The sequence below is a fragment of the Dipodomys merriami genome, unplaced genomic scaffold (assembly GCF_024711535.1).
Source record: "Dipodomys merriami isolate MVZ:Mamm:240054 unplaced genomic scaffold, mDipMer1.0.p SCAF_17, whole genome shotgun sequence".
Taxonomy (NCBI): Eukaryota; Metazoa; Chordata; class Mammalia; order Rodentia; family Heteromyidae; genus Dipodomys; species Dipodomys merriami.
This window is the reverse complement of record NW_027203048.1, coordinates 9,338,572-9,363,879: the sequence shown is the minus strand read 5'-3', so window position 1 is coordinate 9,363,879 and position 25,308 is coordinate 9,338,572. Positions and strand designations below refer to the sequence as shown.

The 25,308-nt window shown below is 47.9% G+C and overlaps 1 protein-coding gene across 1 annotated transcript in view; it reads left to right on the top strand.

The window, feature by feature from the left end:
* Positions 1-25,308, top strand: part of Cib4 (calcium and integrin binding family member 4) — a 44,102-nt gene that overhangs the window by 251 nt on the left and 18,543 nt on the right. The window contains exons 2-3 of the mRNA XM_070025186.1: positions 242-276; positions 9,776-9,872. Of these exons, the coding sequence (XP_069881287.1) occupies positions 242-276; positions 9,776-9,872 (132 nt within the window). The remainder of the gene's footprint in view (positions 1-241; positions 277-9,775; positions 9,873-25,308) is intronic.

The window sequence follows — 25,308 nt, the reverse complement described above, 5'->3', positions numbered from 1 at the left end:
CTTCTTATCTCGTCTCTGTGCTGCTATGCCTCTTACCATGACAGGGAGAAGGAGAGGGCACCATTTCCTCCTCTGCCCTTCTCAGACATTCCCTACCTCCGTCTGGAGTGTCTCCATTTCCCATCTATGAGATGAGAGCAGGGTTTTTCCACCTCTGCCCTGCAGCTCCCCACTCCCTTTTCCCTAAGGAGCCAGGAAGGGGCTGGACCAAGTGTCAGGTCACCTCTTTGATTTGTTCCAGGCTCTGACTTTCCTGACCAGAAATGAAATCTTGTGGTAAGTAGAAGACCTTGCTATCCCTTTCTTTCTTTTCCCCCCCACCCCAGCCCAAGCTGGGGTCTTCTCTGATACAGCCTCACTTTGGTCCCTGAATGTGGTCCCTGCTCAGAGCTATACAGCCCTGGGGCTGTAGGCAGAGAAGGATGCCAGCCCCGAGGCCTTGCTGCAACTAGAGCAACATCAGGTTCGGGCTATGATGTCTTCTCGGCCACTCAAGACAGGACTTCTTCATAGTGTCATAGAGCTGGCAGGGCTTCTTTGGGATAATGTGGAAAGAGTAAAGGCTTAGGAATCATAGGGCTGATGCCCATCCCAGTTACCCATTGGCTGAGGAACTTGGATGCATCATTGACTCTCAGCCTGTCTCTGAGACTTTCCCTCCAGGGCTCTTTCTAGGGATTGCTGTGTATGAGAGAGACATCATGAAGGCAGTGGGCTCATGGGTGAGTGGCCAAAGGCCCTATTCTCACACCAGGAAGTTTTGGGTAAAGGTGGGGAGACCATTTAGACTTGGGGTCCCTTTTCCTCCCCTCACCCTCTCGGCTTGAACTAAACCTACCCCTACCCCATGTCTAGCCTGGAGGCCACAAGTATGAGACTCCCCATGTACAAATAGGGTCACAAGGAGCTTCAGAGACCAGGGAACCCAGGATTGTGCTGTTTCCCTTGTGTGTGTGTGTGTGTGTGTGTGTGTGTGTGTGTGTGTGTGTGTGTGTGTGTGTGTCTGTGTGTCTGTGTGTCTGTGTGTCTGTGTGTGTGTCTGTGTGTGTGTGTCTGTGTTTGTGTCTGTGTCTGTGTCTGTGTCTGTGTCTGTGCTGGTCCTGGGGCTTGATTTCAAGGCCAGGATGCTATCCCTGAGATTTTTTTTTTTTTTTTGCTCAAGGCTAGAGCTCTTCCACTTTTGCCACAGCCCCACTTCTGGCTTTTGGGTAGTTTAGTGGAGATAAGAGTTTCCAGGGGCTGGGAAGGTGGCTCAGTGGTAGATCACTTGCCTTGCATGCATGAGGCCCTGGGTTCAATTCCTCAGTACCACATAAGCAAAAAGAAAAAAGCCAGAAATGGCGCTGTGGCTCAAGTGGTAGAGCGCTAGCCTTGAGCTGAAGAGCTGAGGGACAGCATCCAGGCCCAGAGTTCAAGCCCCACAACCGGGCCCCCGCCCCCCCCCCCCAAAAAAAAAAGAGTTTCCAGCCTGGGCTAGCTTTGAACTATGATCCTCAGATCTCAGCCTCCTAAGTAACTAGGATTACAGAAGTGAGCCACCAGTGCCTGGCCTATTTTTTTTAAAGTAATATAGATTAAATACAAAAATATGTGATAAGACACCTAATGGCCCATATCTTACTGCCCACATAACTCTTATTGATATCTTCTAAAAAGTGAGTCAGAAATAAAAAATGAAAATGAAATGAAATAATATATGAGCATGCCTAGAAATTCAAATAGGATACAAGTCCCCAAAGAAGAATAACTGTCTCCATTCTCTCCTCCCAGTCCTCTATGACTCAGGCCCTGATCACTGTGAGTTTATTACCCAGGATCCCAGAAGAATTTTTCATGAATAGACGCATACACATCCTTCCCCAGTGGTACCCATATATCCTCCTACTCATTCTGCTTTGTGCCTTTTTTTTTTTTTCTTTAAAGCTTTCCTCTTAGCCAGTTTTGCACAAAGCACATAAAGATCTGCCTCATTCTTTTTTAATGGCTACGGGTCATTTGCCTGTATGAATGAACCATAATTCATTATCAAACCTCTGTTATGGGTACTTAAGTTGTTTATGGTTTTTACTTTTATAAATGATGCTATATTACTCATTTATGTACAAAATGCTTTATCAAAAAGATGAGATTAAATCCAGTGGGGAAATTTCTCCCCACAGAACTGCTGGGAGGGACGATTATGAGTTCAAGGCTAATATGAGCTTTATAGGAAGTTCCAGGAAAGCCAGGACAACATAGAGAAACCCTGTCTTTTATTTTGCCAGTCGTAGGGCATGAACTCTGGGCCTGGGCGCTGTCCCTCAGCTCTTCAGCTCAAGGCTAGCGCTCTACCACTTGAGCCACAGTGCTACTTTTGGCTTTTTCTGCTTTTGGGCTGGGAAGGTGGCTCGGTGATAAGAGTGTTTGCCTTGCATGCATGAGGCCCTGGATTCGATTCCTCAGCACCACGAAAGCAGAAAAAGCCAAAAGTGGCGCTGTGGCTCAAGTGGTAGAGCGCTAGCCTTGAGCTGAAGAGCTGAGGGACAGCACCCAGGCCCAGAGTTCAGGCCCCATAACTAACCAAAAAAAAAAAAAGTTAAACAAAAAAAGCCAGATGCAGTTGCTTATGTTTATAACCCAGCTACATGAGAAGCAGAAGTTAAAGGGTCATGGTCTGAGGTTGGCCTAGGCAAAAGTGTTAGACATATAAGAAAAATAACTAAAGCAAAACATAGTAGAATTTCTGCTTAGTAAGTTCAAGACCCTGAGTTCAAACCCTAGTATTGCAACAAACAAACAAACAAACAAAAAACCCCAAACCAAACAAAAAAATCCACAAAGAAACAAAAGTGCTAGGAAAGGAGCAGATGTATTTAAAAGCTGATAGCATGACGAGGGTCCTTACAGAGGTTACATTGGTTTGTCCTCTCATCAATAGAACATGGCCAGGCTCCTTTCCATACCTGGCACCTTTGAATAGTATCCTTGGACCCCAAGGATGAATATGGCAGGTTTGCTGGTGATAATGAGTACCTGAGAAGAGGGAGGAGTATGGGAGATATCTGGGATTCTTTTCTCGAACATTGCTTTCTCCCCTCCCCTTCTTTGCTCTGAATTAGTCTTCTGAGGAAAAAAGCCAGCCTCAGGAACTCCTCCCTCCTGAGCTATCCATCCAGGTCTTAAGATGGTATGTTCAGACCATGGCCTGGGAAGCAACTGAAGATGTGCAACAAGTGGTAAGGCCTGGAGATGCTTGAACATTCCCATGCTTCAAAATAGGAAAGGCACTTTGCATGACCCTCTGCTTGCATCAATGCTCATAGACAAGTCAATGGGATTCTGACCTTAGAAAAAAGAAGAGCACTTAGAATCAGAGACTCATGCCTGCAATCTTAGCTATTCAAGAAGGTGAGACCTGGAAGACTGTGGTTTGGTAAGACAAGTCTGTGACACTCCAGCAAAAAGTCAAAACTGAAGGCATGGTTCAAGTGGAAGAACACCAGCCATAAGTAAGAACACAAGACCCCAAGTTTATATTCCAATAATAATATGAGAAGGCCAAAGCAAATGATTACATTCAGAGAATAAATTTAGGGGCTTCCAGTTAACATGGAAAACACAACAGCTTCTATCTCTGTTTTCTCTATTAAGAGTAGAGAATTAAAAGAAAAAGAAACCATAAGGACAAAAAGAATCTAAGAGATCAGTAGTAGACGAGAAAAGCCAACAAAACTGTAAAAAGTGCAAAGCATATAGACGCCTGATACAGAGTTAGCTAAGCCAAATTGCTCTAGGGTTGGGGTGATAGGATGAAGCACCCAGAAAGGTCCAGGAACCTGAGTATCAACTCCTGGAAAATAAAGACTTGCAAGAAAGAAATTGTAGCAGGGCCAGTAATCAAGCTTGTAATTCTAGATACTTGGGGAAAGTGGAGATCAGGGAATTGTGGTTCATGGCTAGTCTGGATCAAAAAACAAAACCAAACAACAACAAAACACTTTTTGAAACTACCTATCTCTAGCAATGAATAGGCCCAGTAGCATGCACCTGTGATCCCAAGGGACAAGGTAAGAAAAATAGCTGGGTGCAGTGGTGTCTGTCATCCTAGTCACATGGGAGTCACAAATAGAATGATCACAGTTCAGGCTGACGAGGACATGAAATGAGACAAATAAATAACCAATGTAAAATGAGCGGTTCAAGTGGTAGAGTGCCTACCCAGCAAGTTCAGGGCCCTGAGTTCAAACCCCTGTACTGCAAAAAAAAAAAAAAGTAATCTTGTGATACTTAGGGAGCTTACTTGTGAGTAATGTTTTTAAATAACAATTATTCAGAATAGTAATATATGGTGAATATCAATTCACACAAATTATTTTATATTGGGAGGTTTGGAGAAAGGATACATAGAGGAAAATAAATCCTGTTTTTATTAGAGGATGTCACATAATAATGTCTTTAATTGTGTTGACAATTGGCAGTACCAGCATGATATGCAGAAATACTATGCAACTATTAAGTGAAAAGCCAAGAAGACTAGTAAGATGTTTGTAAAATGTTGCCTTTGAGAAGAGGGGTAGAGAGGTGGCGTGGAGTACTGGGACTGGTCATTTTACTTATAAACTTTATAGCATAAACTGTGCTGTTAGCCTGTTTAACTGTATTGCTTTGGCAAGCTAGACTGATACACACAGAGAGAATGCTATTAGATATACATGCGGGTTTGAACTCAGGGCCTGGATGTGGTTCCTGAGCTGCTTTTGCTCAAGGCTGTTACTTTAACACTCTAACCACAGTTCCACTTCTGGCTTTTTTTTTAGTAGTTTAGTGGAGATAATTGTTTAACAGACTTTCCTGCCTCGGTTAGCTTCCAACAATTTTACTATATGACATCTGATTATAGGTTGTAATTTTCCTATGAATGTGACAGAGAAACGTGGCCTGGATGATAACAAGGTTGGACAGAGCTTTGTTCATGGGGGGAAAAAGTGTCCAAGGGAGTAGTAGACAAGCTGTGATCCACACAAGGTCATAGGCCAGCCCAGGTCTTTAGATCTGTGGATCCCAGATCCCTCTGGGGAGAGCAGACTATGTATGACAGACACATGGCTGCTTCTGTGAACCCTAAAATTCCAGCCTGTGGGACTTTTCTTTCCCTCTGTGAAAGCTTGGTCCCTTTCAGTCTAAGCTTCAAGGCTTTCTCTGACATCCAGTTTCTTGGATGTTCCAGAAGCCCTTACTTCCCAGAAGCCTCTTAGGAGCTCAGACCCTTCTGGCTGGGGCCATAAAGAGAACACAGGTGGCTTCATGGACACAGCCTGATCTAGAGCCCTCTGGCCCTGCTGGCCAGGCTTGGGTGGAACTCTCTGGATTAACTCTGTTCCATGCAAGAATTTCTCCTGCCCTGCTTTGGGTTGAGAATGGGGCTGCTTGAGGGGCATAAAGCTTCACTCCTAGCTCCTGCCTAGTCTGCTCTGCTCTGCTCTCCTCTTTTCTCCTTAATTCTCCTTCCCTCTCCTCCCCTTCCCTCCCCTCTCATTACAGGGAATCAAACCCAAGGTCTCATATACACTAGGCAAGTGATCTACCACTGGATCCTAACAAGGTCACTTTTTTTTCGTTGCACCCTGGAGACCCCTAACACAATCTCCACATTGTGTCTTGGCCAGCCATTAACTTCTGGGTCCTCCCAGAGCATGTGGAGGTCAGCAGGTAGAGTGTTACAGTTACTTTGTAGAAGTCAAAAGCTTGAATTTGAGGCTTAGCTCCCACACTCACTAGCTGTATGACTGGGTTGAGTGTCTTACTCTCCTGAGCCTCAGTTTCTGTACTTAGAAACCCGTGTAAGATGAGTCATAGCACCTAATCTCTCAAAGTCATCGGGAGGACAGAGAGATGATGGGATCCATGTCATCGTGTGAGCAATGCCTGGCACACGACTCAGTGCGGGAGTTGTGGGAGCTGTCATCATCCTGGGACTATTATCTCTTTCTGAAAATAAGGAAACTGGCTCAGAGAAATGCAGTGATTTTTCCCAAGGTCACACAGCTTGGAAGAAGCAGAGCAGGAGACGACAAGCTATATTTCCAGTCTCACAAAGGGCCATTTAGAAAGATTCCCAGGCCAGACCATAGGGCAATAGATTGCTGACTCGGGGACTTGGGGAAAATCCTAGATTGCTGAGCCCAGATGAGGACCAGAGGAGTGGAAACCCAACTTGCATTGAATCCATGTTGGTTTTGTGGTTGCAACCTGTAGATACCTAGGTCCTGTCCAGGGCCTGGGAGGCTAGGGGGTCACAGATCTTTCTACAAACTCATACATGATGCCAATTGGGAAACTCTGAACTCAGGAGTCTCAAAGACAAAGAGGTGAATAAGAAAGCTAGAATGATGGATGCCCTAAACCGGAGGGAGCGGGAGTGGGGATGGTATTCACTGAGATTTTCATTGTAGAGGGGAAACTGAGGCCTGTGAGGGGCATGGTGGGTTCAAGGTCACTTGCAGAGTTGGGGGGGGGGGTCAGCCTTGTAGAGCCTTTCTTAATCTCTGAGTCCAGGGTGGAAGTGAGCCACACCCGGGCTGCCTGGCTGCTGGCAGGCTTGAATGTGTGAGTTTCTCAAATGGCTTTGACTTTTGAGTCCATTAGTGATTAACTCGGAGTTCCATTTAGAGTCAGCTGATCCATATTTGGAGGAGGAGAACATTTTGTGGCAGCTGTGATGCAGCCAGGATTTGTCTGCCGGCAGCCAGTCCCATGACTGCTTGGAAAGGCATGGAGTCTGGGCAGCGCTCTAGCCTTAGAGGCTTTGGAGGAAACAAGAATCTCACTTGCTTGCAAGGGGGAGGACAGACACTTCAGGAGGTGGGCAGCACAGCCCAAAGAAGCTGTTTTAGGATCATTCCTCTACTGTCTCTTGCACACACTGTCTGGTCCTCAGTTTACCCATCTGTATGTAGGAAAGATCACCCCATCTGTCACAGAAGTCTGCGTGGATGTGAATGCATCTGGCATGTGGAGAGTGATCATGAGAAGAGGGATGGTGAGGGAAGCTGGTCCTCTTTCCCTTGGTGCTTCTTCCTTGGACTCCTGGTAAAGAGCTTTGGTGTCGGTGGTCCTGGCTGTAACACTACTACCATGTGGCCCTACGCAAGTCACTTCCCCTCCAACACCTTCAGTTTCCTCTTCTGTAAGGGCAATAGCAGTGCTTGCCCTGCAGGATTGTCAGGAAAGATGAGGAATGCCCACGAGGGCAGGATCATGCAGCAAGCACTCTTGGTGGTCCTTCCCAGTGGGGACAGTAGGTACAGTCATCTGGGGCACATTGCCTGAGAGAACTGTTAGTAAACCAGCAAAAAATGGCCTGCTGCTTTGTGTGTGTGTGTGTGTGGTGTGTGTGTATGTGTGTGTGTGTGTGTGTGTTGTGTGTGTGTGATCACTACTCCAGCAGTTCCAACAATGACAATGACAGTAGGTTCCTATTGGTGCATTCAGCCATTCCCCACTTGCCAGGCTCCTTAGAGGCCACTAGAGTCACCAGCAGAGATGGCTGTCCTTGCCTCCTGTGGACCTGCACTGCCCACCTCCCGTCCCAACACCTCCAGGACAGTGTGTCCCCCTACCCTTACCATACCCTGCTTTCAGCTTCCTCCCTAACTTCCAGAGAGCCTGTGATGACAGTGCGGGGGTCCCTTCATGAGGCCAGCAGGGCTGTGGCACTGTCCCTGAGTGTCATGAAACATTTCAGTTCCTATTCATCCCCCAGACCCTCCCTGAGCCAGCCAGTGCCGTTCAGACATGATTGCCTCCCATTAGATGGTCAAAATCAGAATCCACAGAGAAGTGCAACAACTTGCCTGTGGTCACATAGCTAATAGTAGATGGACAGGATCTGAATGTGTTTGTCTACTTGATCTGTCTCCTCCCAGCAGGAAGCAGACAAGGCAGGGACCACAATCTCCTTTGCACATAAGGAAAGTGAAGGCCAAGCAGGTCAGGGGGTCCTGGAAGGTGAAATGGAATGAAGGAAATCTTCAGAGGCCAAGGGCTGAGGGCTGATCCACCATCATCAACCCTGGGCCGGAGGTACCCAGCTGAGGATGGAGTGGTAGCAGCTGGCCCCTAGGGCCTGAGCAGGAGGGACACAGATGTGGCCAGAGCCTCCCTTGAGCCTGAGAGGATACAGGATGGATCCTGACCCCTCTCTCATGGCCTTCTGGAAGGCTAAGGGCGAGGGAATGGACTGCATGCGGTTGGGAGAGTTCAACCTCCTGGGGTGCAGAGCTGGGCAGGGCAGTGGGCAAACAGAACCACAGCTTGTTTTCTTTCCACTCTCCCATGGCAGAGATCGACAGGATGTTTTCTAGTCAGTGAGCTGTGACAAGATGAGCGGCTGGAGGCAGGCTCTGGGGCTCTGGGGGAGCCTCCTCCTCTACCTCTGAATCTCTGACATAAGGTCTCCCTCCATAGTTCTTCACTGCTCACGTGTCCCTCAGTTGCACCAACCAAAAGTTCAATTGAATTTACCAAACCCATACAGGGAATGATATTGAGGGAGCTTTTAGTCACTCACTCCTGAGTGTGAATTAGTTTGATTTAATTACTTGTCTCCTGGCACTCAGTAAGATTAATGTGCGTGCGCGCGCGCGCGCGCGCACACACACACACACACACAGAGGATTGATGTGCACACCTACACACGGAGTCCTCTTGCTCATACTGGACTGCACCACAGCCATCCAAAAGACATATTAATCACCCTTTATCCAGATGATGAGACAAAGGCTCAGAAGCAATAACCAAATTTCCTAAGGTCACATAGCCATGCAGGGAGAAGTATATGATCTCCAGGATCCTAGGCATTATCCTCTCTTCTCCACTGGCTGTCTTGGTACCTGGTTTTGTATATCCTGTAGACCAGGACTCGTGTCCAGGATGGGGTGTGAGGGACATCTTCTAGTAGCCTAGGATAGTGTTCCCTTCTGTTCTTTTCTTCTCTGGGGTCACAGAGCCATTTTACCCTCTGCAGATTCCACTAGTGCTAGTATGGAGCCCAGCAGAGAGCCAGGAGGACTTGAAACCATTCAGTTCTATGTTTTACTGGGACCATTTGCTGCCAGTGGGCTGGCACATCTATGAGCTGCCAGGACAAAGGTTCTGCTCCTGGCTCACCAGGATTGAGTTGCCTCTATGCTGAGGATGGGGGTGGGTGCATAGCCAGGACAGGGATCCCAGCTTCTCCACTGGTGCCTATGGGATTGGACTGAGCCATCACCGAAGTACCTGCCAGCTGTGGCATTCTAGAACAATCACTTGAGGAGTGTGTTCCAGGTGGTGGAGCACAGCTGGTCACCTCTCCTCCTGCTGGGTTTATTTTTGCATCCTGAGATGTTCTGTGAACCCCAGAGGGCTGGGATGTCTCTAGAATAGTGGAAAGATTTATTGTGGGCTTAAAAATAAAAAGGTGTTCCTGGAGTCTGAATCCAGGTCCTTGTACTTGCTCCGCAGGTACTCTACCATTGAATCACACCTCCAGCCCTTTTTGCTTCAGTTTTTTTTGAAATAGGATCTCATTTTTGCCTGGGGGCGAGCCTCAAACCTTGATCCTCCCCATCTCTGTCTCCCTCATAGCTGATTCACGGGTGTATGCCACCATGCCTGGCTATTGTCCCCCCTTTCCACATCAATTCATCTTCAGTTCCCTTCCTCTAAAAAGGATGCTCCCACATGGAAGAGAGGCTGACTAGCCCCTTTCCCTACTCCACACACCCAGCATGTCTCCTCTTGCCTCTTTCCTCAGCATCCATGACACCTTCCTGAAGCTCTGCCCTGTGGGAAAGTGCTACAAGGAGGCCACACTGACCATGGAGCAGATCAGCTCCCTGCCGGCCTTGAGGGTGAGTCCAGGGCAGAGGCCAGTGTCATGGGGACTAACTGGGGTGAGGGAGATGTGGCAGGGGTGGGATTAGGTGGGTCCTCAATGCCGAGGAATGTTCAGGGGGCCCTGGGACCTCCCAGCAGGATGTAGGCTCCAGAGGCTCTCTTACATGCTTCTATTTGTCCTCCATCTCCCATCAGACCTGGCAGGATAGGGGTGCTCACCATTGCTGTACCACAGGTGAGGCCTAGGAGCCGTGTGTGCCACTCAGCCAGGTTTCACAGTTGGAGATGTGGCCTCAGCTAGAAGCTCAGGCTGGCTCTGCTCACCCCATTCCCAGGCCTGCCTGTGAACCTCTGCTGCTCACCATTTACTTCACTCCATCACCCCAGAGACCCCTGTACCAGCTCCTTCCTTCTGTTATGCTTTGTGCCCCAAACCAAGGTGAGGGTGGGAAGATTTGGGTCCCACACAGGGCTATCAGAGCCTTAGGAAGTCAGGGAGCCACATTGGGCCATCTACCCAGCTCTCTCTAGTCCTTCTCAGGTTCTTTTCTGAGAATCCAGGACATGCAAGACTTGGAGCTAGGGAACTATCCTCCCAACCCACCTTCTAACTTCCCTGAGTGTAGCCAGAAAAGTAAGGACCCTTGCTTTCTGTTCTTGACAACCTCTCTTCATCTCTGCCCCAGCTTAGCCAGACTGCCTTGTGCCAGGGGCTTCCATTGGATAGAAGGTGAGTCAAATACTTGTAGTCTCCTGGCCTTCTCTCCTTTTCCTGGGTTGAATCCTGCATTCTGAATACCCAGGATAGACGACAGATGGGACACACACACACACACACACACACACACACACACACACACACACACACACACACACACACACACACACACACACACACACACACACACACACACACACACACACACACACACACACACACACACACACACACTATGCCCTTGATATATGGATACATCTTTGTGTGAGCCACTTCCCTGGGTCTTGAGCTGCTCTCCTATAAAATGGGTGGAGTGAAGGAGTAGCCAGAGTAGGTCCTACCTGCCTTCCAGTCCATTAGAGACAGTCACTGAGCCTTTGTCCCTGTTAGGCTGAGGCCCTGGCCTCCCCCCATGGCGGCCTGGCCGAGTCTGGATGTACACATTAAAAGGACTCCCCAGTCGCTCCTGAGATTTTAATTAAAATTTGTACATCCCAAGAAGCGATGTCAGGTTCACAAATCACGGCTCTGTCAGACTTCCCTATTTGTCATTCGGATCTTGGTGGAATAATGATTTGAGTTTGTCATTGTGCAATGAGAGCCCACCTTCCTTCCTGTCTGGAACAGATGGACTGTGAGGGCTGAGGGCCATGCAAGGAAGAGGCCCTGGGACATGGAGGATGGGCTGGCTCCTGACGGGGAGACATGGTGTGGGGACATACAGAATCATTCAACCAATGGCTACATGACTCCCAAGTCACAGGCCTTATTCAGGGGCACAGACAGAGACGGGACAGAAAAACACAAAGATGGGCTTGAAATATAGATGATAGTGGAGGCCACTCTCAGGACAGGTGTGCTGACCACTACTATGTCTCAGCAACCATATGAAATCACCCTGTACCCACTCAAGTTCAGGCATGTGAGATATTAGGAGTGCTCTAAATCAACTCAGATTGAGACAGCCAAAGAGTCAAGACTAGATGGGGAGCTTCTGTCTATCCAGGGGTAAGGGGTGGGGTTACTGGTTAGTGCCTTAGTCGCTGAATGTTTTAAGGCTGGAAAGAAATCTTGAGACCACTCGGTGTAGTCATTTCAAGGCATTTCCCACCCTGCTGTTATCCATGGAAACCTGAGGCCCGAAAAGTCAAACTTACCTATGGCTATGGGTGGTAGAGACAACACCATCCTGCCCCAGGAATCCTGTGGGACTCTCCTGTGGGCTCCTACTTCTGCCCAGGCCTTGGCTGAGCACTGATTATGTGTCTGGGAGGTTCCAGGGGAAAGGCAATCCTGGAGGGCTGGCAGGGAGGGTCTTAGTGGCTCCAGACCCCTTATATAGCACTAGTCTTGCCCCTGAAGGCTTAGAGGCTATGTATTGAACCCCATAGGAGAAGCCCTAACCAACATTCTGCATGTTTCATATGTACTAAACAGGGGACCCAGCCAGGGTGAGCTGTCTTCCCCTGCCTCCTCCTTTATACTGAGTCTGCTCCTCCTTGTTTCAGGGGCAGAAGCCTAATGGGGATGGGGCAACAGGGCTCCAGAAGAACAGGTGAGGGGCAGATGAAGTGAGGTCAGCCCCAGGGTAGAGCTGAGACCTCAGGACTTCTTTAGAGTTCTCGTTCATTGAAGAATGTCTAGGAAGTTGAGTCTTGGGCAACATAAATTGAATTTTGTTTTTCTTGTTTAACCTTCCTAAAGGATCATCATTTTACTGTTTTTATAAATGAAGGCCAGTTCATTGTAGAGAACACAGAAGAGCCAAACTAAGGGAAAACCTATCCGTTAGTTCACTTCAAAGGCTATCAGCCATGACCTAACAAGCCAAGGCCTATTTCCTTTGAACTTCTTCCATGACAATTTGTTAGTGTCTTGCATTTCCGGGTACCTCTAGTAGCTTGTGGTTGTGTTTTGTGCTATTGTTGTTGCTTTTCCAACTGATCTAAAACTACGAGAACCATCTCTTGAATTGAAGACCTGGAGCCATTGCCCCATGTAGAGAGGTCGGGGACAAGGTATCACCAGTCCAGGAGTGCAGGGTCTGGGTTTGAATTCACTTGCTGGCTGTGTGATCTTGGGCAATGACTCCACAAGAGGGATAATAAAGCTGGGGAGGGAGAGGGGGAGGAGAGGGGGGAGGGAGAGGATGGGACAATGACAAAGGAGCAGATACACCCTAGTCATCCAGAGAAAGCTGGAAGGGTGGAGGTGGGGCACAGGGGGGCAGATCCTGTTTTCCGGTAGGCAGATGGCTGTCTTTGGCCTTGGAAGAGCAAAGACCTGGCTCCAGGTGGTCTAGGTGTCCTTCCAGGCTCAAGGACAGTGCAGGTTTCTCAAATGTACAAGGAAACATTTTTCTAATGATCAGAACTGTCTAGAGAGAGGGAGAAATGCCCCGTGCCTCCTGTCCCTTGGAACCTGTGGCTCTGGCCCTGGAGTGGGTCTTGATTTTCTTTTATGTCAACCATGATATCTCTCAGACATATTTTATTCCAGAAACAAAGTTTATTTTGAGGAGGGACTAGAGGTATCAACTTTCAATTTTGCCAAGTACGGACATTGGAAAAAAAAAATGTCATCCAGAATCACCAACATTTCAGTTTTAAAAGATGTTGATTTTAAAACAAAGGCACAAGAAGCATCGCACCCCAGGAAGGAAAACAACACAAAACACCACAGTTCTTTCTAAACATATCCTCTTTTGTCCTTAATTTTTCCTCCCTTTGTCACTGGTTGTCAGTAACTTTGCCACTGGCTCTCGGCCTTGTCTGGGAGGACTTACCCTAAGTCTCAAGTCCCTGTCCCTGTCTTCCCAACTCTGGGATAGGCAGAACATTTGCTTCCCAGAAGAAGCCAGGAGAGACTTCCTGGAAGGTGCAGCCCAGGGTGGGCCTGTCTTCTCGGCGGCCCAGGGATGGGAGCCTCATGACTCACCATTACCCAGAGCCTTCTCTGGAACTTGCTTGGAGAACCGGGCCCTAGGGAGCTCTAGAGACTTGGCTCAGGGGCTTGAGTGGTCTGGGAAGAAAGTTCTGTTTTCTTAACTTGGGTTCTTCATGGAAAACGGGGGTTTATGAAATGAAGAAGGGTCTGCCCTTTACTGAGAGTGAGGCGTGAGAAGGTTCTGGGTGGAAAAGGGTGGTGGTGGGGGTGGGGTGGGGTGGGGAACAGACTGTTGACAAGGGCACCTGCTGGGTTGGGACACAGTGCCTCTTTCACACGCGGAGTTTCTATGTTCTGTTTGTCTGCTGTATTTGATGTCTTTAAAAGTCAATTAGCTCAATGTTTCTGTTCCTGTACATAATGATCATGCTTTCTGTAAACATGATGAGTGTGGCATGATGTGACTCAGGTTTCCAGTTTCCAGGCCCAGAGTGTCCTTGTGTCTACCGGGGATGACCTCGGCAGGGCCTGAAGCCGGGCTCCTGAGCTTAGGGCAGGTAGGGAGAAGGCCTGCCTGCAGCCTCTGACTGCCTTCCACCGCCCCATCTGGGTACCACAGGCTGGTGATCTGGGCATGGCCCAGACCCTGGGTCTTTCTAAATCTTGTTTATGGGCTGCAGCCTATCTGCTTCAAATAGCTTCTAAAGAAATCACTCCCAAAGCTGAAAGACAGCAAAAATATCCTGACAATTATTTAGCCTCAGAAGAAAGGATAGGGATGATAGGGTCACTTTAAAATTATTTTTTTTTTCAGGTTGAAATTTTGCATGCACAGAGTGAAGCTGTCCTACAAGGCTGGCTCCATGCCTCCTCTTCCAAGGCTTCCATTTCAGCTCTTAGCTAATTCTTTTTGTGTTTGCCCCCACATCTCTAAAGGGAACCCCTATGTTGCCCTTGCTGATAGCTCAGCCTTTGACTCCCACCAGGGGTGTTTAGCTCTTCTCCCTATCCCTAGACTCATCCTACACACCCGCCTTGTATCCTTCCAATGTAGTTATATAATGTGGACTAGTGTATCATTGAGTGTTGCATTAGTCAGCTATTTGTTACTTGTAACAAAATACCTGAGGCAGGCTACTTTATAGAGAAAATAATACATTTAGTTCAGTTTTGGAGTCTGTAAATCCAAACAGTATCCTGCAGGTTCTAACAAGAGTCTACCTTTGGCTACATTTCATCATGAGATAAGACATGATGTAAGAGACATGTCTGTCTCTTCTGTGTGTGGTCTCTTCCCCACCCCCATATAAAGCCATCAGGATTCAATCATGGGTGCTTCATCCTAATTAATTTTATCTGATTAATCACCTCCCAAATGGCTTGCCTCTAAACACCACAGTGTGGTTAAGTTTCTACTTTCTCAGTACTATTAACATAAAACTTGGGGAATTAAACTTATGCTTGAGCAAGTGTTTTTTGTATTGTCACGACTGCATATACAAACCTGAGCAAGTGTTTATGTTGTTATGGCTGCAGGTACTGTGCAAAGCTGAGACTTGAAACAAATTTGGTTGCTCTCTCTTTTTGAACATTTTTATTGGATATCTCCCATGATATGATTGTTTGTGCTTAGTTGTCTGTGTAAATAGCACCAACTGAACAAGTTGTCTCTATCTCCTCCAAAAACATGCAGAGGTGAGAAATTTCTATACATTTCATTTTCTTAGTCAGACTTCCCTTGGAGCCTTCTGATTGGCTCAAATAAGGATACATTTTTACTTTGAACAGTTGCATGTCACCATCCTGGGATCTTCTTTCCCAATCATCTCAGATTCCTTTCACCTCTCTCTTGGATCTTGTATTTCTCCCCTCTCTCTCCCTTTACTCCCTTTGTTTTGGTGCTTCATTTAGTAGCTTTCTTTAAAGGGTACAGGGAAGTAAATGTTTTGACACTTTAAATATCTAAAAATACCTTCATTTTCCTTTCACACTTGACTGAGAGTTTAGCTGGAATTGAATTATAGGTTGGACATCATTTTTCTTCCAAACTTGGAAAGCACTACTCAACTACATTTTAGCACTCACCATTGGAACCGAGAAATCCAAAGCCACTCCATTTCCTGATTATTTTTTTGTCAGTTGACTTTCTTTTTCTTTCTTTCTCTCTCTCTTTTTTTCTTCCTTCCTTCCTTCCTTCCTTCCTTCCTTCCTTCCTTCCTTCCTTCCTTCTAGAAACTTGCAAGCTCTTCTTTTGCTTGCTGTATTTTTGAAATTTCCACCAGTATTCCTTGCTGTGGATCTCTCACTGTGTGTGAGGTGCGCAAAAGGCTATTCCATCTGGAAACTCAAGCCCTTTACTTCTGGGATGTTTCTTTTTCATTACTTATTTAATTAGTTTTTCTCTTCTATGTTTCTGTAATTTTACTATCCTGAGGTTCAGCATCCCAGATTAGTCCTTCACTTTTCATCTTTACTATTTTTTTCCTTCTTCTCTTAGTTTTTCTTTCTGGGAAATTTTTTCAATTTGACCTTCCAACTTTAAATGGGTCTTTTCACTCCTGCTATCATGATTTTAATTTCTAAGAACTCCTGTTGGTTCTCTGAATTTTTCTAAAAAGAGAATCCTCCTCCTCTTTTTCCTGCATACAACATCTCCTATCTTTCCTTTAAGGTACCTTTTCTGCTTGCTGCTTTTGGTCCTTGATTTTTTTTTTTTTTTTGCCAGTTGTGGGACCTGAACTCTGGCCCTGGGCTCTGGCCCTCAGCTCTTCAGCTCAAGGCAAGCGCTCTAACACTAAGCCACATTCCCAGCCCCTGGTCCTTGATTTTTACATCAAAGGCCTTCCTTGGCTAGCTGGTAACTGAGTGCTCAGAATTAAGAGTTGGGGATAGTTGCCAAAAAGCTCAAACCCCTGGATATTGTTTCCCAATCAAGAGTCATTAGAGGGTTACCCAAGGGGGTCATTTCTGAGGATCCTCTAGAAATTCCAGTAGTCATGTTCTGTGTGCTAGCCTCCTATAGCTAAGTCTGGAAAGAGGGTGGAAGAGGCTGAGTTCAGCAACTATTTCTTTCTTCAATCCCCAGTCTTCAGCTGTGTCCATTGTCCCCACCGAAGAAGCATACGAATGTACTCTCCCCAGAGGAACACTCTCCCATATTCAGTGGGATTAGGCAGGGCAGACGCCCAACATGGAGCGTCTGCTTCGCAGCACTTACTAGCAGCCCTCCTGTGAGCCAGTCTTTATTTCCTGAGTGTCCACTTCCAGAGCCTGTGGAGAATTCCAGATGGAGATCAGGTTGCTCATCTCTGCTGATCACTTCCCACCCATTCGTCTGCTTCCCTTCACAGTGCATGGTTGTAGTCTTCTCTCATTTTTATTTCTTTTTCTGTTTTTGTGGGCTATGCCTCCAAGAAATCCCTTCATTTTTTTATTGTGAAATTACCGTACAGAGGGGTTACAATTACATGGGCAAGGTAATGAGTACATTTCTTATCAAGCATTGTTGCCTCCTTCATTTTTATTTCAGTGCATGCTGAGGAGGGGAAAAGGGAGGAGCACGCTTAGGTGCAAGGGTTCATTGTTTCTGATGTACAGTAAACACCACAAAGCTGCTTCTCTTCCACACACACCACAGCTACCCTCCAACTTTTCTATTCTCCATTCCAAGTCTCCAAACGTTCCACTTGATTGGTACCCTCAGAGCCCTGCCTCCCCCCCCCCCCCCCCGTGCAGTCCTCATTCCTGGCCACACCTCGCATCCAAGAGCATCCTTTGCTTTGGTCATCAGAGATAAAATACTATGGATGAGAGATGCTTTTGTGGAGACTGTCTGGTGCAGAGGTGCTCGTTCCTGGTTCTCACCTGTAAGAAGTTACCATGTATTACTGATGGGTTGTGCGCTGAGTCAGTCTTGTGCCTTACAGGCCTCTTCTCCAGGAATTCTGGGGAAAGAGCAGGAAACACATCAGCCATGGGGGCTGGACTCTAATGCTAAAAGCTGGGGCCCAAACAGTCTGACCTAGGATTCAGAGTGGGTGTTATCCCTCCTAGACAGACAGACCCAGAAGGACCCCGCAGGACATGCTTAGTCAGCATCCCCTTTCCTAGGAGGCTGAGAGGCTTCAAGGGAACCTAGATCCTTCTAGTGTGTCCTGTGCTAAGGCAGGGTTAGAGATGGATGCTCTTGACATCTGCATATAGACTTCTCCAGAGCACCCAGCCCCGCTGGATGCCCACCCCTAATCTGCAGCTCAAGGAAAAGCGCAGACATAACAACAGTCCCTGCTGGAAGAGGCTCCCGAAGGCCTTTGGGTTCCTGAGCCTCTTTTCCACAGGAGAAGGCATATCTGGGGGTTTGAATCCCCTGTCCACCTGAGAGGAGGTAGCATGGGAGGGAGGCAGTTCCTGCATGCCACCTATCTTCCTTAATGTTTAAGGATCAACTTATTCCCAGTGTTGTTATGGCCACCACCTTACTGTACCTGCCGTGGGTGGGCAGACCTTCACCAGTGAAGAAGCCACAGATGGGTATGACCCACACAGGTTAACAGGGCCCATCAGAAGCTGAGACAGGCTTGAACCTGGGCCACCTGGTTCAAGGCCCACCTTTAGGACTCTTGAGAAAACCTTGTATCTGAGTTTCAATTCCTTGCTAAGAAGCTAGCTTGACCTTCTAACTCCCAGATACCCAGGGAAGCCTTCGAACTATACTGCACTGAGCCAGACAGCAGAGAACCCAGCCGGAGGCAGGGTCAGGTGGTGGTGGGGGGGGGTGTCTTTGATCTATTGCAGTCCAGGCAGGGACAGCTGGGCCCAGTGATAATCCTTAGACTGTATTTAGGCCACCACCCTGAGCCCCCACCCCCACTCTCAGATATTCTCTCCAGTGAGCTAGAAACACAACAGATTGGATAGACACAGTAATTCCATTCCTCAGCCCTGGGTCACAGGCTTCGTTGTCACACGTTGTTTTACACACTGCCTTGTGAAACACATGGCTTTTCACAAAGCCTACAGACAAGGAAACTGAGGCAGTGAGCACTCGAGAGCCTGACCCAAGGCCACACAGTCAAAAAGCTACACTTGAACTCTAGACTTCTGTTTGTTCTTTTCCATCTCCTGAAGAAGACGAGTTCGAGGCCACCAAACAGGTGCTACATATGTGTGGGAGGGGGGTATAGGTGTGTATGTGCTTGTTAATGGGAGCCATCCTCAGACAGCAGGCCACATGCATGTGTCCTGGATGTTGGGTGATCTGTATGTTGGTCCAGCTTAGAACCACAGGGCCCCTCCAGCTCCTAACACCCAGTTTCTCTGGCTCCTGTGGCCAGCCTGGGAATTGTCTGATTCCCAAGTCCCCAGGCTCGGCCCCACCCCTCGTGCTTAGACGCCCCATGTGGAACAAATGTTCCACTGAGAAAGAAGAGAGAACCTAGGGCCCAACCCAGGCTCCCAGGTTCCCAGGCTCCCACCCCACGGCCCTAGCTCCAAGGGTCTGAGGTCACTCTGAGCCTTTCACCCATCAGACAGAAGCAGCTGGGTCTCTGAGATAAATAAATACCAGGGACTGATCAGAGATCCAGCACCTCCCCAAATGGAACTGTAGGCTCTCCCAGGACAGCAAGCTCTTGGGTCCATATGACAAAGCTTGGATGGCCAGCTGGCTGCTCCAGCCTAGCTCCCAGCAAGTCTTGACATCTGACAGTGTCGCTCAAGCATCTTCTCATTTAATCTGCAAGGTACCTGAGGGATGTAGTAGTAGTCCCTCATTGACATCAGGGAAGCAGAGCAAAGAGGGTTAAGCACCCTGGCTACAGCTGATGGAACCTGGCCCAATCTCAGCCTCCAGCACTTGCTCCCCACAGCCCCGCCCAGCCCAGGGGGTGGGTCCCCGCTCCCCAATGCCGAGTCAGAACTGGGAGGGCAATTTGGCAGCTGGCGCGTTCCCTTGCATTTTCGAGCATCATTAGATCTTTTTCTGACAACTTCATCAGTTAGCAGGGTTCAGAATTGGCAAAAATCCTTATTTAGACATTCAGCCAAAGAATTAAGCGGTTGTTTCAGAAAAAAGCTCAGTGATGGAGGAGGCAGTCTCTGTGCTGGGCTGGGCAGGCAGCCGTGGAGGGCCAAGATCTGGCCTCTACCCCTGGCCTCACCATGACATGCCTATGCTTTGCTTCAGGCCTCAGTTTCTATTTCATATAAATGGGTACAATTACACCTCCCATCAGGTAGTCAGGAAAGCTTGGGCAAGTGCAGGAAAAACCCTGGGCTCTAGTTTTATCTTTTCTTATCTGAGCGGCAGTTCTAGACTGGGCATGGATTTTGGACTGTATCTGTGGTGTCACTCAAAGGGGGTGATGGTTAGAACTTTCCACAGCTTGTCCAGGGGCACGTGCTCCATCCGTCATTCATATGTCTGTCTGGAGGCAGGGAATGGATGAGCATTTTGTTACCATATGCGCACAGTTTAACCATTTTCATCTCCTGACATGCCACATCTTATGGGCTCGTCTCCTCTCCCCTGGCCACATGAGGTTTTGTGCCACCTTTTCTTTGTCACCTACTTTCTTCCTATGAGAGTTAAGGGAGAATGATCAGCCTTGTAGGAAGGTCGAGGGGGTCCTCTGAGTTGTCCTGGCCAACCTATTACAGAGCAGGGGTGGTCCCTGTGGCCTGCCTTCCCCACCCCCACCCCCCCCCCCCCAGTGCACAGGGCACACCAATGGGATCCTCTTACTGATGGTATCCTCTGAAAGGATAACTTACACCAAATTCCCCATGGGTTGTTTCAAAGAAACAGGCAGAGTTGTGGGCCTGGGGAAGGGGCTGCTGGGCCTGGGGACATACTTGTGCCGGATTTCTGGCACAGCCCTATCCACTCAGCGTACAAGATAAACAAACCCCATTTCAGCTTTTCAAGAGTCCCGGTCCCCAGGGCTTTCTCAGCCTGCTGGGCTGGAGGCTTTATTCCACTCCTGTCTTTGCTGATAACTTTATTCCTGCCCCTAGAGACCTCCAACTTGTTTAAAAATAGAAAAATAAACAACATTATTCCTCCAGTGCCCCCTCCCCACTCCGGGCCTCCTAACGAGGTGCTGGTAGGGCAGGCCAGGGCTCTGTTCCCAGGGTTTTTGACCCTCTGCCGGCCTCAGGCCTGCCGCTGCCTCCATGGGGACAAGACGCCCTGCAGCTTTGAAGGGTGACCCAGTGGCCCCAGCTGCTGTCTTAGGGTGAGGGTGGGAGAGGGGCTGGTCCTGCACGTCTCCTCTGCTCCACCCAGATGGGAGATGGGGACATGTCAACCTAGCTGTAGAGAGAAAGTCCTGAGCACCGACAGACCCTCTGGGGATCTTGCCCTTCTTGTTCACCCTGGCCTCAGCCATCACAAGATGACAGTCCCCTTTTCAGTGTGTCACCAGATGAGATCTGCCAGGATGCAGCCCTAAGTCTCCCAAATGTGTCGGGAGTGCACTGGATTCCTGTACTTGACTTCGCAGTTTGTGTGCGGCCTCAGTTTTCCCCATCTGAAAAATGGATGTAATGAGAGCAGCTCTTTTGGCCTTTGTTGGGTTTCTGTGAGCACTGGGGGAATGGTGGCTGTGGGGGAGGCTGAAAAGCTCCAGGGCCTCATTCCTAGAGGATGGCATCTGAGGGAGACCTGGCTGTGACTTCAGAGTGGCAGAAGCATGGAGGGAACATTCTGGAAGGTATACGCAAATTTGGACACCTGGTGATGCAAACTTGAGAGATGGGCTGAAGCCATGTGCCATTGGATTTTCCTTCTCACTGGGGGTCCTGCTCGGGCGTGCTGGTTCCTACCACCCTTATAGGAGAAGAGCGGCTACCAGCCTCTCAACAGCTCTAGGAGCCATTTGTCCAGCCTGGCCTCTGCCCAGCTCTCGACCTGCAGAAAGCGAATTTAAAAGACAAGCAAATGTCTGCCTCCACGTCCCAAAGAAAAAAAGTCACTCTGCTTATTTAGCACATGATTTCCTTAGCACACGTTCTTTTTTAACTTGCCTCTTATGGTTAAAATAATATGGCAGCCTTCAAGTAAAAATGTTAAAAAGCAGTTCTTGGCACCCCACCACCCTAACATAAGTTTTCATTTTCTATTTTCTTTTAGCATCGTTTCCCCTAAGCAAATGTTAGTTTACAATGCTGTAGACATACATAGACACAATTTCATTTTGTGCTCCCCCCCCCCGTTAGGCATAAATTACCTTTTCACGTTGCCACATAGTCTGTGTAATTATCATTTTAATGGTCGCATAATTGCATTGCATTCTGAGTTACCAAACCATCTTCTTGTGGCTGGACATTAACATTGTTTCCAGGGGGTTCTTTATTTGTTTGTTACTATAAATACTGTTGCAGTAAACATCCTCATGTATTATGTTCTCCATTTTGGGGGGAATTATTTTCTTAGTGTACATATCCAGGAGGCAATAGATAGCTATGACCATTCCAAGCATTTGAACTATTAAAATGATAATCATGCTGAATATTGTAGCAACATGGAGAATTGGAGACAAGGAATATATATACAAGAAAAATACTTGGCTGTTTAAATATCCCTAAACCCAATAAATGATAAAAATAGAGCCTGGTCACACCTCACTAGAGACTTTCCTCCAAGTTGATGTCATCTTTGTAAAGGTTATTTTGTTGTATTTATTTTGTGCCCTTATGGGACTTGAACTCAGGGCCTGTGCTCTTGCTTGGCATCTTTGCTTAAAGCTAGCACTCTAACACTTGAGCCATAACTCCACCTCTGGCTTATTTTTCTTTTCCTTTTGGTGGTTAATTAGAGATAAGAATTTCATGAGCTTTCCTGCGAAGGCTGGTTTCAAACCTCAAATCTCAGATCTCAGCCTCCTGAGTAGCTAAGATTGCATGAAGAGATGCTGACTTAGAAGGTTTCAGTGAGGTTAGGGATTTCAGTGAGGGGTCTGGTGAGCTCAGATACAAGGCCAATGTGGGGCACCACTGTGCTTCTCTACCCCAACTGTAAACGAGTGGCAAGCCCAAGTATGCATGAAATATCTTAGCTCCTTTCTCACCATTGCTGGAGTCCCTGGACACCTCACATGGAGGTGACACCAACCTCAGCTTGCCAGGGCCACTATGCTTCAGGCAAAGGTCAGCAGCTGACCCCAGGGAGCCAGAATTCCCACTTCTACTATCATAGGAGAGCAGGCTGGTGAGCTGGCCCAGGCCACAGCCCTGCTGAGCAGCTTTGCCAGTGCTACGGTGCTGAGTTTTAATCAGAGTGAGTATTTACTGGGGAGAGGGGCTTCCAGTGCCAGATGCTTTGTCAATATGATCTCCCCCAAACCCCACAAAACCCCAGGAGAAAAGCAGTGATTCTGGGGCAATGGAGAGACCTCACAATCTACCCTATGTCACTTGTCTTATTTTGTTGCTGCTGTTACTGAGGATCTTGAATATTGTTTAGGGTCTGGTGTGATGTGTCTGGCAATGTACAAGTGTGAACAGACACCTATCGATAAAATGGGCAAGTTTGGTTTTGCCTGTAGTAGCTGTTGATGAGCAAGTTAAGGAGCCATTCACTTTCTAGGTTCTTATCTCCTTTTTGTTTCTTTTTGTTTTGCGTGCACAGGTTGCGCTAATAAAAATTTGAGATTTTATAATTGGGTCAAAGGCTGCAACACAGCAAAAATGTTGCAATGTCAACTAAAAAGTCAGCATACTAACTTTTTAGGGTCAGTCTTAATTCCAGAGCCTCTACTCAGTCCTCTGTTTACCTCAAACTTCCCACCATACTGAGCCAAACCACTGGGAAGCCCCCCCCCCCAAAAAAAACAACAACAACACAGGTTTGCAGTTCTCAGTGCTCCTTCTAGAAGAGAGACAAAGGCAGGTGGCTCTTCTAGAAAGTTCCTAGGGTCAGTGGCAGGTACAAATCTGGGGATAGACTGGTCAGATGGAGCTGAGCCAAGCTTGGGTCATGTGGGCCCACAGCTATTTAATAATATTTAACGTTTTTACTGCCTTTTGCTCCTATTTGTTCCATTAGCAATCTGCCTCCAGCTGCCGGCAGGACACATCCTCAGCCTATCCCTGCCAACCCATCTGTCACTAGGAGACAGCTCCTGCACGAGCCTCTCTGGTTTTGAGTCTTTAGGAAGGGTGAATGTGGAAACAGAGACTGGTGGAAATAGTGTCCCCTCCCATTCCTGGAGCCTGGGCCACACAGGGAAGGCTTTTGTATGTGGGAATCCTCACCTTCCACATTGTTTGGGGAGGATCCAGTCAGGGCCTTTGAGGGCCACCATGGTCCAAGTTCAGCCCTTCTGTGGCCTTCTCCTTCTTGACAGTTAACGTCCTGTGTTACGTAGGCAGCCAGGTAGAGAAGGAGATAGAGAGCAAGGGGAGCAAGATGTGAGAAGGGAGGCCACTGCCTTTCTTTTTCCTGTTCCCCTGCATGGCTTCTGCATGGATGTCTCCTTCCTTCCCTGAACTGGCTGCAGCTCCAGCTCTAGTCTCTGTCTTCTTCCTTCCCCATTCTAGGCTCTTTTTCTCTCTGACCTGTCAGCACCCACTGCCCTAACCTAGCTTTTGTCATTGCCTTGCTAGTACAGTAGTCCTCCTTTATCTGCAGCTTCTCTTTCTACAGGTCCCATTATCCAAGGTCCACTGTGGGCTGAAAATATTAAGTGGAAAATTCCAGAAATAAGTAACTCACGTTTCAAACCGTGTGCTGTTCCAAATAGCGTGATGAAATCTCCTGCAGTCACGCAGGAGACACAGGTCATCTTATTCCCTGTATCCACACTGTGTATGCCACCCACCTGCTAGTTACTTAGCAGCCTTCTCAGGACCCAGCATGACTGTTGATATTGTAGTTCTTTTACATAGGCTCCAGTATGATCTGTTGGGGAGTCTTAGAAACATATTCCCTGAGGATAGCGGGACTGTGGGACTGGATTTAGAGCCTTCTCTTAGGCTGCTTGTTTCTGAAGAGACAGATGTATGTGCCCAAGAAGGTGGGCTTCATGGAGAATGGACCCCTATTATATGAGGATCCTAGACTCTAGCTCAGTGACCAGCATAAAGAAAAGCATGAGTATGCATTTGCTACAAGGACTTGGAAGTTCAGATTATGGGACTGCGAGGTCTGTGCCTTCTTGTCTTCTGTATGAAGCAACATCTTCATTTTGTCCACCTGCCCTCTGAGCACTTGGCAGCAACTGAAAGTATGGGACTCATGGTAACTTCTTGAACCCCATTATGCTCTGTGTGTAGGAATTTGATTTAATGGGAAAAAAATACTTTCTAGTAGAAACGGTATTGATGTAGAAGTTGGGTCCTGACAGCTCTTTGGATCAGTGGCAGGTGCCCAGGGGCCTAGAATCTAGGGAGCCACTTCCCTCTTTTGGCTTGTACCTTCTCTCTGTCAAATGTCTGTCTGCCACCTGCCTGCAAGATAATCCCAGCCTGACTCAATGCCTTGCATACAGCAGGTGCTCACTTGTGTATTGGGTTAATGAAGTGACCGAGTGGCTCTGACTCAACACTGCCACCTTCTGGCAGAGCTGCTCTAGTGTGGAAGGGCTGCTCCAAGTTCAGATCCAGAACTCAGAACCAAATTTCTCCCTGGGAGGAGAGGGGAGAGAGAACCCTGCCTGATGGGGCACCCCACTCATCCATCCTCCGTAAGCCAGCAGCTCCATCCACCCAGATTTCAAGCCACTGCTCCTGGTGACAAGCGTCGCCATCTCTTCTGGGTCACTTGGCACAGGAGCAGTGTGTTGGAATGGTCCTACCATCTTCTGGGATAGACCTGTCCCCGGAGACTCTCTTTCACCAGTGGGTAA